The sequence below is a fragment of the Gavialis gangeticus genome, unplaced genomic scaffold (genome assembly GCF_001723915.1).
Source record: "Gavialis gangeticus isolate Ggan-Ray unplaced genomic scaffold, GavGan_comp1, whole genome shotgun sequence".
NCBI classification, from domain to species: domain Eukaryota; kingdom Metazoa; phylum Chordata; order Crocodylia; family Gavialidae; genus Gavialis; species Gavialis gangeticus.
In genome coordinates this window covers 135,131,300-135,145,361 of record NW_017729022.1, presented here as the reverse complement: position 1 = coordinate 135,145,361, position 14,062 = coordinate 135,131,300, and the positions used below count along the sequence as shown (strand labels likewise).

The 14,062-nt window shown below is 44.2% G+C and overlaps 1 protein-coding gene across 5 annotated transcripts in view; it reads right to left on the bottom strand.

Annotated features, from left to right (window-relative positions):
• Nucleotides 1-14,062, bottom strand: part of PLCB1 (phospholipase C beta 1) — a 948,624-nt gene that overhangs the window by 336,759 nt on the left and 597,803 nt on the right. For all 5 annotated transcript variants that reach the window (XM_019516220.1, XM_019516217.1, XM_019516218.1 and 2 more), the window contains 2 exons: nt 7,916-8,016; nt 4,159-4,325 (listed from right to left, as the gene is read on the bottom strand). In XM_019516220.1, coding sequence (XP_019371765.1) covers nt 4,159-4,325; nt 7,916-8,016 — 268 coding nt within the window. The remainder of the gene's footprint in view (nt 1-4,158; nt 4,326-7,915; nt 8,017-14,062) is intronic.

The window sequence follows — 14,062 nt, the reverse complement described above, 5'->3', positions numbered from 1 at the left end:
CCTGGCAAGCTAATTTCCCTTTTCTGACAGGATACTTGGCCTAGTGACTAAGGGAAAAGCAGTAGGTGTGATATACCTTGACTTAGTAAGTTTTTTGACGCTTTACCATGTGACAGTTTTATAAATTTCACAAGTAAATTAGAGAAATATTGCACAGATGCCATAAAATTAGGGTACAAGTGGTTGAAAGGCTGTGCTGTGCTGGGGGTGTATGCTGTGCATGTCGTGTCTATACTGGGGGTTGTGCATGTTGCTGCTAGGGAGCTGGCAAATGGGGCAGACACAGAGCAGACTTGTCAGCTTCTAGCCATGCCCCTGCTCTCCAGCCAGCTCAAGAATTGTGCACGTTACAGAGTATTAATCCCAAATGTGTCACTGTTCCAGCACATGGAACTCACTTTAACAGCGACCTAACATTCCTTAAAGTTAGCAGGTGCCAACTGTAATCTGTAAGCACACCCCAAGTCTGAGTGAGTACTGAAAAATCAGGCACTGAGATCTGATTTTGCAAGAACAATATAAATAGTATCCAAGTGGAGGGCCTCAAAGACAATGGTTCTCAACCCTTTTAGATTCAAGGTACCCTTCATTAAATTCAAGGCACCCCTTGTTAGACCCAAGGCACCTCTTAAAAATGTCAGATCTTAGTTTCCACTCATATTTTGACTATGAAAAAATAAAAGAGCATTTCAGCAGCTGCAAAAATCTTAGAAAAATTCACATTGGGTCAAAATGTTTTCGACACTATGGATTCCTATTTGAAATCTCTGGATTTATCTTGTGAATTATGTTAGCACATTTAACAGTACTAATATTGTGTTGCACCCTGGGGTTCCCTTAAAATGATCTCAAGGTGCTCCATATTGCCATGGTATCCTGGTTGAGAAGCACTGCCCTAAGATGACAAGTGTTCAATCCGCATTATAGTTTCATAGTTTCATAGTTTCTAGGGTCGGAAGGGACCTGAGCAGATCATCTAGTCCGACCCCCTGCCATGGCAGGAAGAGCACTGGGGTCAAATGACCCCAATAAGGTGGTCATCCAACCTCCTCTTAAAAACCCCCAGGGTGGGAGCCTGCACCACCTCACTTGGAAGCTGGTTCCAGACTCTAGCCACCCTGACCGTGAAGTAGCGCCTCCTGATGTCCAACTTAAACCTTCCCTCCGCCAGCTTGTGACCATTGTTCCTGGTCACTCCTTGCAGCGCTCGGGGGAACAGGGACTCCCCCAGCGCCTGCTGATCCCCCCTGACCAGTTTATAACAGGCCACAAGATCCCCCCTCAGCCTTCTCTTTTGAAGGCTGAACAAATTATGATGTTGTTTGCTAGCAATGAAGTTTCTGAGATTTGCTTCACACCTTCTCCATGTTGTTAGCTGCAACAATTTAATTTGATTTTAGATTTATTTGTGCTAGCACACCTTCATCCTAATAAAATCCTGTATTTGGTCTACCTTAAGTTCCAATATTTGAGTAATAAGAATGATCTTTCTAGACTTTTCTGAAGCTGATGTGGAATATGGTAAGCACAGAGCAGTACTCTAATATTTACAATGATGAAGTACAAGGCCACATCTTCCTTGTATTATGCTAATATTCCCACTAAAATCAAAGAAGCTACATCCACAAGCAGGGGATACCAGCAGGATTTGACTCTTGTTCAGTACTTGATTTGAAAAGACAAAATGGACACGACTAATAAACTGAGCAAACTTTAGAGGGGAAAAAAGCAGAGAACCCTTCTGAAATAATGATAAGGGATAACTGACCTTAGGTTGAGCAGGTACAGATCATAACACCAGCTGCAAAGACAGCATAATGATGCAAGACTGGCAGAAGGAAGCAAGCAGTGTTGCTAGGAACTGAGGTGCAAGGATTCTTTTCCTTCTGCACAAGAGCTACAAATGCTTACAGTACCTGCTCATCAGATATCTCCCATCTAGAAGGTGCAAACCAGTTGAAAGGGGATGGCACCATGCCCCCAACTCTGCATTGGTCCACAGAGCTCTGGGAAGGCAGCTGTGCTGCACTAGCTAGAGAGATGGTACAGTGTACAGAGAAGAAAGCTCACAGAGGGAATGTGCCTTCTGATGCACAGCCATTTCTGTTTCTCACCATCCAGATTGTGCAGCATTTGCAAACATCCCTTACCAGAGGCAGTGACTATGTGCCACAATCCATCCCATAATCTAGCATGTTCAAATACTGATTGGCTCACCTTGGATAACTAATCTGTGGCTCTGATTCTTTGTGATACAATTTTAGCATGAACTTTCTATCCCTTAATAATAGTAAGGCTATTTTCCTATCCATACATTATGTACCTATCACATTACTGAGGTATATGCATGGCTAGGGAGAGCAGATTTCTACTACAACCCATCTACAAGTAAGCATGAAGATTACACATGTCAGAGTACTCTATTTCCCACTGGCAAGATAGGCAAAGGAGCTCTGAAGCAATTGTTATGGTCTACTATATAAATTACACATTAGCTTAATGGATTTTCTTCTCTTCTACATCAGTGCACACTTCTAGGGAGTTATTTCGGAGGTACACTGGTGTAACAGAGCACAAACTGCCTGTTAGGGTCTCTGACCATATTTTTTTCACGAAATAATGTTCGATGAGACCAAAACAGAATGTTTTTCCGTCAGCACCGGATTGTGCGCTCATCTCACATACATCCATTAAGATTTATTTGACTCTTTTTGACAATCTTTCCTTCCTTTTTCTCAAACAGTCAGTATAGTGAACACACAATAACAAGGAAATTAGGATAAGAACCTGATTTCAGCTGGAAGGTGTTGCATCATCTACAGTTGTCCAATGTTACCCTATTGTGTGGCACAGGCTATATATACATGGTAATAACACTGCATAAAAGACTGCTATTTACAATTGTACAAGATACCCAGGTTCCTGAGGAGGAGGGGAAGAATGAGACCTCTCCACCCTAAGACTGATAAAAGCATGAAACTCAAGATTTGAGGAAGGGCTGCCTTTAGAGAGACCCCAAGGGGACCCAAGACACAGTTAGCCCCTTATCTGGGCCAGCGATACTTACTACAAGCTCAAAAGGCTCTTTATACTTATTTTGGGGCAACACCTGCAACTCATATTTAATCAAACTCTCACTGAAACCAATGGGGAAGGATTCATATTTACATAAATGCCCCTTTACACCCCTCTGCCAACATAAGCAGACATTAACATTGGCACAAATGTACTGGCCTTATTGTACATGAGAATCAGGCTCTGCAAGTAGTATTTAACTGAGAATCCAAGGACTTTGTCTCTGGTGTTATTTTGGACCTGATCATTCATGTTGCTGATGGAATGGAGCTCAAGGTATTCAGCATCCTGAACTGAGTCCCATATCTCTGAATCGAAATATGTTTTCATGTCAATCTGTGTTTCAGGATATTCCCACACCCCTAGGATTTCCAAGGAATAAACACTTTAAAAAGCAGGGTAGTCATTAGAATATATGAATCAGAATGAAATAAGAGGTACCATGGAAATTCAGTGTTATTTTAAGATTTGGGGAAGTAGTAAAAAATCTATTTGCAGAGGGTCTGAATAGGATTTCTCACTGTTTTTGGCTGATTGCCCAGCTAAGCCTGGACAATGTTCACGATTTTTGAAAGAGTTTTCTTTTGCAATTATGGCAAAGAAAGGCATTTAGCTATTCCAAAAGCTTTCTTTGTATGGCTACCTTACCAAGAAATAGATGGCTGGGCTCATATTATTATTGCTATTAACAAGTGATAGAATTTTTTTTTTCAGATTCAATATCACTGATTGTTTTGTAATGTTTTGTATTCATAAACATTTCAGAAGCAAGTAAATAGTTATTGTCATAGCGCAGCTTATGCTGAAATTTACGTGTCAGAGCAACTGCTCTGAACTATCAATTATACATACTGAAAAGCAAACAGAAAAACCAGTCCAGCCTCCCTCATGCTGGTTCCAGCAAAATGTATTTGATTTGAATATTAACTACATCAAGTCTCGTAAGTCTGCAAAATCCAAAATCAGCTAGTTGGAAATGATTTGATTCCTAACCACTGTCTGCTTCACTGTGCTGCTCCAGTACAATGTGTTCATTGTCTCAAACCAGAAACTGAGGATAGTGAAAATATGAAAATTACTGACCTTTCTTTGCTAGAGTATTATTGGGTTCATATTTCTCAATCAACTGCTGGACTTGCTCCTGTTTCAACGGTGGATAAAGGATTTCATTTAACCGTGGATCACGTTGCTTCAAATTTATGAAATCCATCATCTGATCAACAGTAAGGTATGGTCTGCTCTTGGCACCACTAGGGAAAAATTAAGTTGAGGAAAAAAAAAAAAGACAACAGCAACACTGAGTAATTAGATTATTTTTCCTTGCATTTTTGTGAAATGTTCTGTAATTTCTCATGAAAATGGAAACAAGATTCCAACTGTTGCACAATAATACTCTAAACTAATTTATGTTACCAGTAGGTATGGCAGATACGCTTCATTAAACATGTAGGAGTCAGATTTCAAAAGTGCCCAGCATTTTTTACATCAATGGGAGAAGAGTAAGGACAATGCCAAGAACATCTGAAAATCCCATTCCCAGATACCTGTTAACAGAGATTTTTTTTAGTTGAAAACAAAAGGAAATGAAATCCTGAGTCTTTCAAAGTTTCACTGGCATTCCAGGTCTAACCATTAGGCATCACTACCAGAAAGTAGCAACCCTGACTTTATTATCCTATTACTTGCTTGTTTTATAGAGCCTCAAAAAATGTGAGGCACTTTGCAAAACATGCAAAAAGATCCCTGCCCACACAGCTTGCCATCTGAGGCCACGATACTAAACAGGCTCTCTGTGGGTTTAGCACCCCTGGGTGCACCCAGACAGTGTGCATGTGTGTTTCTGCAGGGCCAAATAGCAATGGCACATACCTGTGCTGCAGGAACACACCTGCATGCGCACTCTGGTACATGGCAAATTAACCCGGGTCGGGTAGGGGAGGCTGGGCCAGCACCCGGGTTAGCCCCAGCAGCCTTACCTGGGGTCATGGGAGCCTCCTGGGGTTGCAGCACCAGCAATCCCGGCACACAGAGCCAGGCTGGCAGCCAGAGCATGGCTCTGGCCAGCCAAGCTCCAGTTTTTTTTAAGATAATTTTTTTTTTTAGATACCAAGATTTCCCAGTATCTAATTCTGGCTCCACACTACAGCATGGAGAAACTTTTCCCATGTGCCACATGCTTTTTGTGGAACCTCAAAAGCCTCTGAGGTGCTGCAAAGCACACATGCGTGCTTTTCTGGATGTTCCCCTTGTGGGAAAACAGTGGAGTCCTTTGGCTTTATAGAGCACCAAGGTATGCCTGCAAAGAGGTAGGATTGGGGGTTTTAAAAGGATTTAGCATCTCCTTCTACTGAAGGCAATCAGTAAGTCCACATGGAGCAAAGTTAGGCTCAGGTTGAGATTTTCCTTTTTTTTTTTTTTTTTTTTACAGTTATTGGGTTGTGCCTTTGAAGCATCACTGCTCAGGGGAATTAATATCTCCTGTACTGTCACTTGCCTGGCCAGTCCCCCCAGGATTTGCCACTGGATGTGTAGATGGTGCAGCCAGTGATGCAATGGTGAGTGACAGGTGCTGATTAACAAACCTGTCTCTCTTTGGGACGCCCCAGAGAAGTGCCTAAGGGTGGGGTAGTGGAACCTCTTGGGTGAAGGAAATGTCCCCAGAAAAGCCGATGAACCAGAAACGTGTTGGCCAACAGTGCCCATGCTACTGGGACCCCACCCATTCAGAAAAGGCAAAGTTACAAGCTCAATAGGACAGACACTTCCTTCAACTCAGAGTGCTGCTCTGACTTGAAGCTGCAGCAGGTCTCTGCCAATTGTCATGACATTTGTCTTGCCATTGGAACTCTATAGATCCTGCTGAGAGAGAAGGTGGAGGGCCCATGGCAACTCCTTCCTTCTTTGTTCTGCCTAGGCATACATATCGAAGGTCTGTGCTTGACATGGTCACTCGTCCTGGTGGGGAAGGACTCAGGCGTTCAACAGTGGCTCCACCAGAAAGCCCAGGCTGAGGCCTACAGGTGAGCCAGGAAACAGCATGTGTTTCAACCACCATCTAGTGAGTGGACCTGTACCATGGGCAATTGGTGCCTCCTGAGTCTGAGAAGCTGGTGGGGGCATTGGCGGCAGGGACGGGGTTGGCAAGCACCTGCAGAAGCTGGCAGCAGCATCAGTGGTGGAGACAGGGCTGGCGAGCACCCACAGAAGCCACCAGCAGTGTTGATAGCAGGAATGGTGCTGTCATGTGGGGGGCACGTGCCCCCCCCATATCCTCTCTACCAGTTGCCTATGACCTGTAGTTACTACGGAAACCTATGCTGCTTGCACTCCGGGCTCTTCTCCCATACCACTACCAAGCACAACTGACTAACTAAGTGACTTTTTCCACAACTTTCATCTGTCAAGATGCTGGACAGGCACAACTGTCCATTCATCTTGTCCCATTTTCTGATTCCCCTGGTAATAATGAAGAAGCTATAATGGGGCTGAGAAATTAGGAAGTGTACTTAGGAAGAGTAGCCACTACTTGTCATTACCTGTTTGCTCACGAGGGGCCAAATTCAGCTCTGGAGAAAGCAGGTATAACTAAGTGAAACCCACTTAGTTCAGTTTTGTGTTTGGCTCTCACACTGGTACAAAGCAGGTTGCTCTAGAAGCCATTATCAATAACTTGTGGCAGACAAATATGTAAATAGTAGCATCCATGAAATCAAAGCAAGTATTTTATAGCTGAAAGGTCTGATATTGGTGAAAGAAATAGAAAATGATCTACTTGTACTGATCAAATACCAGAGAAAAGGGGTCATGAACCCAAACAACTAAAGCTTTACAGTTTCAGGTGTTTAAGAAACTAAAAACATGAAACTGACTGAAGCAAAGATGACTGGTAATTTCATTTACACAATGCTGCTACATATGAGTTCTAATTGCATCATGAATGAATCCTCATCACCACTCTTTTCTTTTTGCAGCTCTCAGTTGGTCTTCTTGGGCATGTCCAGATGAGCATGGTCATGTGGTATGTGGCACTGCAAACGTGTTTGCAGTGCCACAGACTGCACAGTCCAGTGTTCTCCGTGCTGCAAGAATGTGCTGCCCAGGTATCGGCTGCTCCAGTTTTTTTTCTGCAGGCTTTTTTGACCCCTGGACCCAGGGGTAAAAAAAAACGAGGAAAAAAAATGAAGCAGTGCACACTCAGGCAGCATGTGCTGCTGGAAAGCAGAGCCGGGTTGCCTACAGCCGTGCTGCAGATGCTGGCCAGGTTCTGCCTGAAGGATTGCTATGGCTGCAGCCCCAGAAGTTCCCCAGGTAAGGCTGCTGGGGCTAGCACAGTGCTGGCCCCAGCCTCCCCTACTATCCCCGGGGGTAACTTGCCACACACCAAATCGTGCCTGGCACTGGCATTCCCTGGGGACAAGTAGCTGTGGTGCAAGGTGCACCGCTGCTACTTGTCCCCAAGGAACCAAATGTCCACACACATCTGGATGCACCCCTTGTGGTTTAAATGAGCCTGTCTCAAATGTATATTCTCATTTTTATCACTTTACTTTCACTGTAGCCTAAACTAGCATCATCCACACTTAAAAACAAGGCCTGGCCAGTCTGTTCCTGTAGAAATAAGCTACCGTGAAAGTTTGCCCATTCCAAATGACTGCTAGAGCTTTGAGAGAGGAACAGTGTATCTACATTCACATCCTAGGTTAAACAGGAGTCCTGGCTGACATGGGAATCTGTTCTTGGCAATCACTTTGTGATGCTGTAGGCCAATTAACCTACTTTGCCATCAGTTGCAGACAGAAAGTCAGTGAAGGAAAAACAATAAATTTGTGTCTTTTCTTACAACTCAGAGAAGATGTGGTCAATTTCAGGCCGAGGGCAAAGGTTGTTTAGGAATATTCTGTATACTTCTGGTGTGAAGTCTTCTTGGGGGATTGAATCATTCTGTGAAATGGAAAAAAAATAAAGTAAAGAAACAGCGTTTTTTGTTCTCTTTTATAAACAGGTTGCTACCGTGTTTCCTTTGATTTCCTTCCTACTGTCTACAAGGTCACTGCCTTTTCAGGATAATAAATTCTCTTGAATAACAGATCCGTTTAAAGCATGCATCTTCCTTCAAAAAATAAATAAATTCATCATCACATTTTTAATAATTTGGAGATTGGTTGTATGATTGTGTCCTCCCTAAAAACAAGTTCCTCTGTGGTTCTTTGCAGAAGCATAAAAGGGCACAAAATAGCTCCTTATTCTCTGATATAGGTTATCCACAGTAACTTTCACAGTGGGCTGCTAACCCCAGACCCATATAGCTTTATAAATGGGGTGGAACCCAGCATTCAGTTTAGCCAATGGAATTAAACTAGCACAAAGGAATAAAAAAATGATAATGACATGGAGCAATAGCAAACTACTTATCTCTTTGGAACACACAAGTGAACCAGATCAGAATTTATATAACCTTGTTTCTATGTGGTACTTTCCAGTATCCCTATTATATTCTACAGAACTTTTCTATGAAGATAGCATTGCTAATTTTTGCTCTCATGCAAAGTAGACTGTTTTATTGGAGTAGATAAAATTATTTGGGCCTCCTTGTGGTTGGCCTTTTGCTGGGACTCAATGGCCATGTCCAGACGAGCATGGCCATGTAGTATGTGGCGCCACAGACATGTCTGCGGCACCACATACCGCATGTTCAGTTGTTCTCTATGCTGCAAGGGAGCAGCACAGGGGGGTTTTTTTTGGCTCCTGGATATCCAGGGATGAAAAAGCCCTGCAAAAAAAAAGCAGAGTGGCGCATACAGGGGCAGTGTGTCCCACTCAAAACCGGAGCCTAGCTGGCCAGAGACACACTCTGGCTGCCAGCCAGGCTCTGCGTGGCAGGATCACTTCTGCTGCAGCCCCAGGAGTACCTTAGAACCCCAGGTAAAGCTGCTGGCCCCAGCCTGCCTTACCCTACCCGGGGTAACCTGCTGCATGCCAGAGGGCATGTGGCACAAGCATTCCCTCGGGACAACTAGTGATGGCACAAGGTGCACCGCTGCTAGTTGTCTCTGGGGAACCAAATGTCCACGCATGTGTGGAAGCAGCCAATGGCATCCTACCTACTCACATACCTATGTAAAGAGCTCTGATTGTAGTCTTCCAAACCAGGGAAAAGCATGGCCTGTGCTTTCCACAGGCCTGGAAAAAGGCAGGGAGGAGGCCTTGAAGATGGTGTAAGCAAGTGCAAGTCAATAACCAAGTGACCTTTGACTTCTGCCTTTGGAGGGGTCTATTAAAATATTCTGAGAAAGGAAGATGACATACAAAGCAGTCATCATGCACAGGAAACCTCATAAGAAACTCTCTCTCCCCTAAGCCTTCCACCCCTAAAAACGTGAAAAAATAGAATATACATATCAAAGTCTCAGATCCTGCATTTCTATCTTGTGAGCATGTACCATGTGGAAGAACAACAGAATAAGGCAATGCCGCTCTGTGGTTGCAAGCTAATGCATGGCTCTGATCAACTGGAAGCAGTGAGGTGGGGGTGAGAGGGACATACAAAAAGTAATTTTATGGTTTGTACACAAAGCTATTTCCCTTTAAAAGCTGCTGAGACTGCTGCTGAGCCTACTTGTGTCAGAAGAAAGCCACTGATAGAGGAAATCATTGCTATTATTTATTCTGCTGTTTAGCACAGTTGCCAAGGGAACCGGAAGCATCTATTCAAACCTTTGTTGCAGGGAAAAGAAGTTTTCGGTATCTTTCCTGTTTTAAGAGAAAATATGCCGTGGGCATGACTGTATCTCACCCTTCCTGGCTGAGCCCGGAGGGGTGTTTCAGCAACAATCATCCCGTGATATTCTTGCTAGGAGGCAGCACGTCCAAGGTACCCTTCATATAAGATACGCTTCATATAAGGTATATGAAGGTATACGTCATATAAGCCATGTCAAGCATGTGCTAATCCAGTGCATTCTTCAATTTTAATAGCCATGTAGCCCCTCCCTGCTCTCCTTCACAAGGTACCCACTTTGGAGGGGGTAACTTTATGCCATTAAAAGCCCTGCTTCCTCTACATACAAAAGCACTTTCCTTAAAGTTTCTAGGCTTTGTGGCATGGTGAAAACTAATAATGAGACTCTGCTTTCCCCAGCACTGGCTGGGTGAACAGTTTATTCATCAGAAATGGCAGTGTTGATCAACCTGAAAGGACCTGGCCCATTTTGTGAGGAGTCTGACAGAAGAAGCAATCTTTGCCTAGGGGTATATTTGGAAAGCTGAGGAACAGGTTCCCCAGTTAATCCAACAGACAGTCATTATATCACTCACCCAGGAAGTCAGGGACTTGGGTATATATATGAACATGAATCCATATTACCTACCCCCCAGGAAAATGCTCTAACCACTGTGCTAAGGGTTATCCTGGGACAGATGTGTCCTCAGATGCTCTTGTTGACACTGCTTTTCTTTAAATAAAATACTTAAATATACATTAGAGCACTGGCTGCCACTCAGACACCCTATCTCCCAGGTGACCAACATACCCACTAACAACTCCCTTCCTCTTTTACTCAATGAATATTTTGTTCCATGAAGTATCAATTTGTTTCTAATTTATTTTCACCAGGATAAAAAGAACAATCCAAACCTATTTGACTTCATTTAATTCATTTTATTTGGCCGCTGACCCAAAGAATTATTTGCCAAGCCCTGTGCAACGCATGTTTGCCAGGCACCACTAACTTTTGTTTGCTTCAGACCATGGACTGCTCCAGTTGGTTCTGCTTACATGAGAAGCCAAAACCCCTCTCAACAAACCAATTATATAGCGTACCCATACACACACAAAAACCCTTGCTTTTACACGCATTCAGTCACAGAGGAAGGTAGAAGTGTATTTTTGAAAAATACGGACATGGACAAAACACTATTTTGACTGTGTTGACAGACTGTGGGGTTTTTTCAGCTAATTTTTTTAATTTTACTTCCTTTGATTTCCAGGACTATTTTTCTCCTTCCTTCCAGAAGCCAAGGCAGCCACTTTCCATTCATTTTTCCATTATAAACATCTAACTTGGGTGTATTCAGTGGCTGTTAGCATATATATTGTAATTTCAGGGAAGCTGAAGGCAATTGCTGGACTACCATCTGCTTCTGGAGGGGCAGGCTTAGATTTTTGAGGGATGGGATGATTTCAAACCATCAATGTTCCTCATTACTGCCAACAAAGGCCTCCTCTATTGAACACTCCCCTCCCTCTCCCTGCCTCTCCTGGCTGGAAGGCATTTTGGTATTTGAGCTATAGTAGCCATCGGATGCTACCCTCTTCCAGAGGACATTTGTAAGCTACTGAACAGTATGTATTACATATCTGCTTCTGTGCTTGGCTGATAGGCACAGATGCATGTGTTACTATGTAAAAAGCTGACTTGGAGGGCAAACTGGCTTCTCTTGTTCTTGACTCTCTTTTTCTTCCCTCTTTTATCCACGTAACCCTTCAAAGTGATTAGTTCCCACCTTTGCTGTTTAGGTGCGTTGACATGTACTGCTCAACTGCCCAAACACGGTGTAGGTTTGGACAATCAGCTGTGCTCTAATGTGGACTGATGGGATATAAATCTGGAATGTGCAAAAATAAGCAAAACTAGTAAAGAAACTAAGGTGCAACTAATTTGTAGTCAGTACATTTGTGGTGGTGGGTGAAAAGTAGCTGAAATCAAATTTGCTGCCTCTCCTAACACAGGGAAGTAAGCAGAGGCCTAACTAACCCCCAGGATAAGCTATAGCAACCATGCAACTTCTCTAAGTTTTGCTGGCTGGAGCAGTCCAATGGTCTCCTAGGAGCTCAATACATTTTTTTCATGGTACACCCTTGATTCCTGCTGTCCCAGAAGGACCCTTACGCAGAGCGGTTGAAAAGCAGCTTTATGCTATTAGGACAACAGTTCTCTCAGCCTGGGTGCTGAGCACACTGGGGTGCTGAAAGACCCTTCCAGTGGTGCTGAAGCACACGACACAGCAGCCAGGTGGAACTGTCCTATGCCCTTATGTTTCCAGCAGGACATTCAGGGTTGGATCAGGAAGGGCTGCATCAAAACTGCAGAGTCCAGCCACAACCCTGTGCAATGGCTGGCTGGGGAAGCCAGGCTGGGTTGGAGCTGCCTCTTCTACTGCCTGGCTGAAGGAGACAGGGTGGGCTGAGCAAATCAGAGTATCTAGGTGTGGGGACACCCACCCTCCTTCCTCCTCACCCATTGCTTTCCAGCACTCAGAGCACGCTCCCACCCCTCAGGGGCACAGGAAAGATCTGCCCAGAGTGCAAAACTCATTAGTTAGGCCTCTGCTCCTGCTTGCTTTATGTTTATCACACAACCCTAATATAGGCAGGAGGTAAGCAGAGGTAGTGCATCAGTGGTTCTCAACTGGGGATGTTGCCAAATTCAGAATTTTTTTGGAGGGCTGTGCTGAATCTAAAAAAGGTTGAGAACCACTGCAATTAGGAGATTTCTGTAAGACAGGGAAAGTGCCAGTGTGGAATAAAGGGACTTAGACTGAAGCAAAGATTTGGCCTATTGTCTATGTATGAAACACTGTTTATATGTTAAAAACAACCAAAGCATATGTGATCCGGTGGACCAGAGCAAGCATTTGAGTCAGCAGATGAAGCCAGATCAGCATCAGAAGTTGTACCAAGGAGCCAGGAATCAGGCAAAGACCAGCCTGGGGCCAAGACCCAAAACTGTAGTCAAGACAGAGCCAGATATTAGAACAAAGGAAGTCTAGGATACCAGGCAGAAACAGAATAGGGGTAGAAACAAAGCTAAGACAGAAACTAGAAAACGGAGATGAGGCTGAGGCAGGATCCAGGTCAGGTCTCAGAAGATAGGTTGAAGCATGTATGAAGCAACAGATTGGCAACCAGGCTAAGGAAGAGTCCAGGGCAAGAGCCAAGAGACAAGCCTTAAAGGCAAACAAGGACAAAGTAGAGTGACAGGCTGGTGCAGCACAGGGCAGCCAAAACTCTTCTGTTGGCTGTTGGATGTGATTCTGCTGGCTCTGGCAGACCCATCAAGTTGCATGATGATGTCAAGTCCCTTAGCTCCGGTTCAAATAAGCCTCATGATGGTGGCTCCTTACACCTACACACATTCTATTCTGTTCTTTTTTTGTGCACCTTCTGTCATGTGTTATCTTCAACTCTTGTATCATGCTGATCACTACAGATCTGAACACCTTGCAGAAGGGCACTGAGCAATGTGACCAACATCTGCCTTGCGTCTGTTCAAAGCTGTACCAATGAATTATGCGAACAGGTGTCTAGGAATGAACCTTCTCAGCCTCAAATTGGGTGATCATAAAAATATATATATTAAAAACTAACCATCTTGCAAGAATTAGGCTTGGGCACTGGTGAAAGAGGAGAGAACCATCTAGTGATCAACCTGCAGTGGTACTTGCAATCATTTAGACTTCTGTCTCCTGGGCACTTTTACACATGCTCCACAGGTGCAGGCCAGCACTCTACTTGAAGTGCCACAGCATCTCGTGTATCAGCATCCCTGTGTTTCCAAATGGCGATGGGGGTGCTTGAACTAAAGCAATGAGCTAGTTCAAGTACTCCCCACCACCATTTTGAAGCACAGGGTCGCTGATACTTGAGACGCAGGAGACTGCTGGAGCACGGCAATTGTCATGCTCAAGCAGACCTGACTAATCAAGTCTGCTCCAACGTGCTGTAATTCCTGCTTCTATGCTTGTGTTCAGGCACCCAAAGAGTTGAACCAGGCCAAACCCGCATTCCTGATCACAGACTGAAGTGCAAGGGGAAGAGGGAGGACCCGGGCAACTATAGGCCCGTCAGTCTTACCTCAATCCTGGGGAAACTCTTTGAGAAGATCATCAAGGAGCACATTTGTGATGGGCCGGCATCAGAAATGATGCTCAGGGGCAATCAGCATGGATTTATTAGGGGGAGATCATGTCAGACCAACCTGATTGCCTT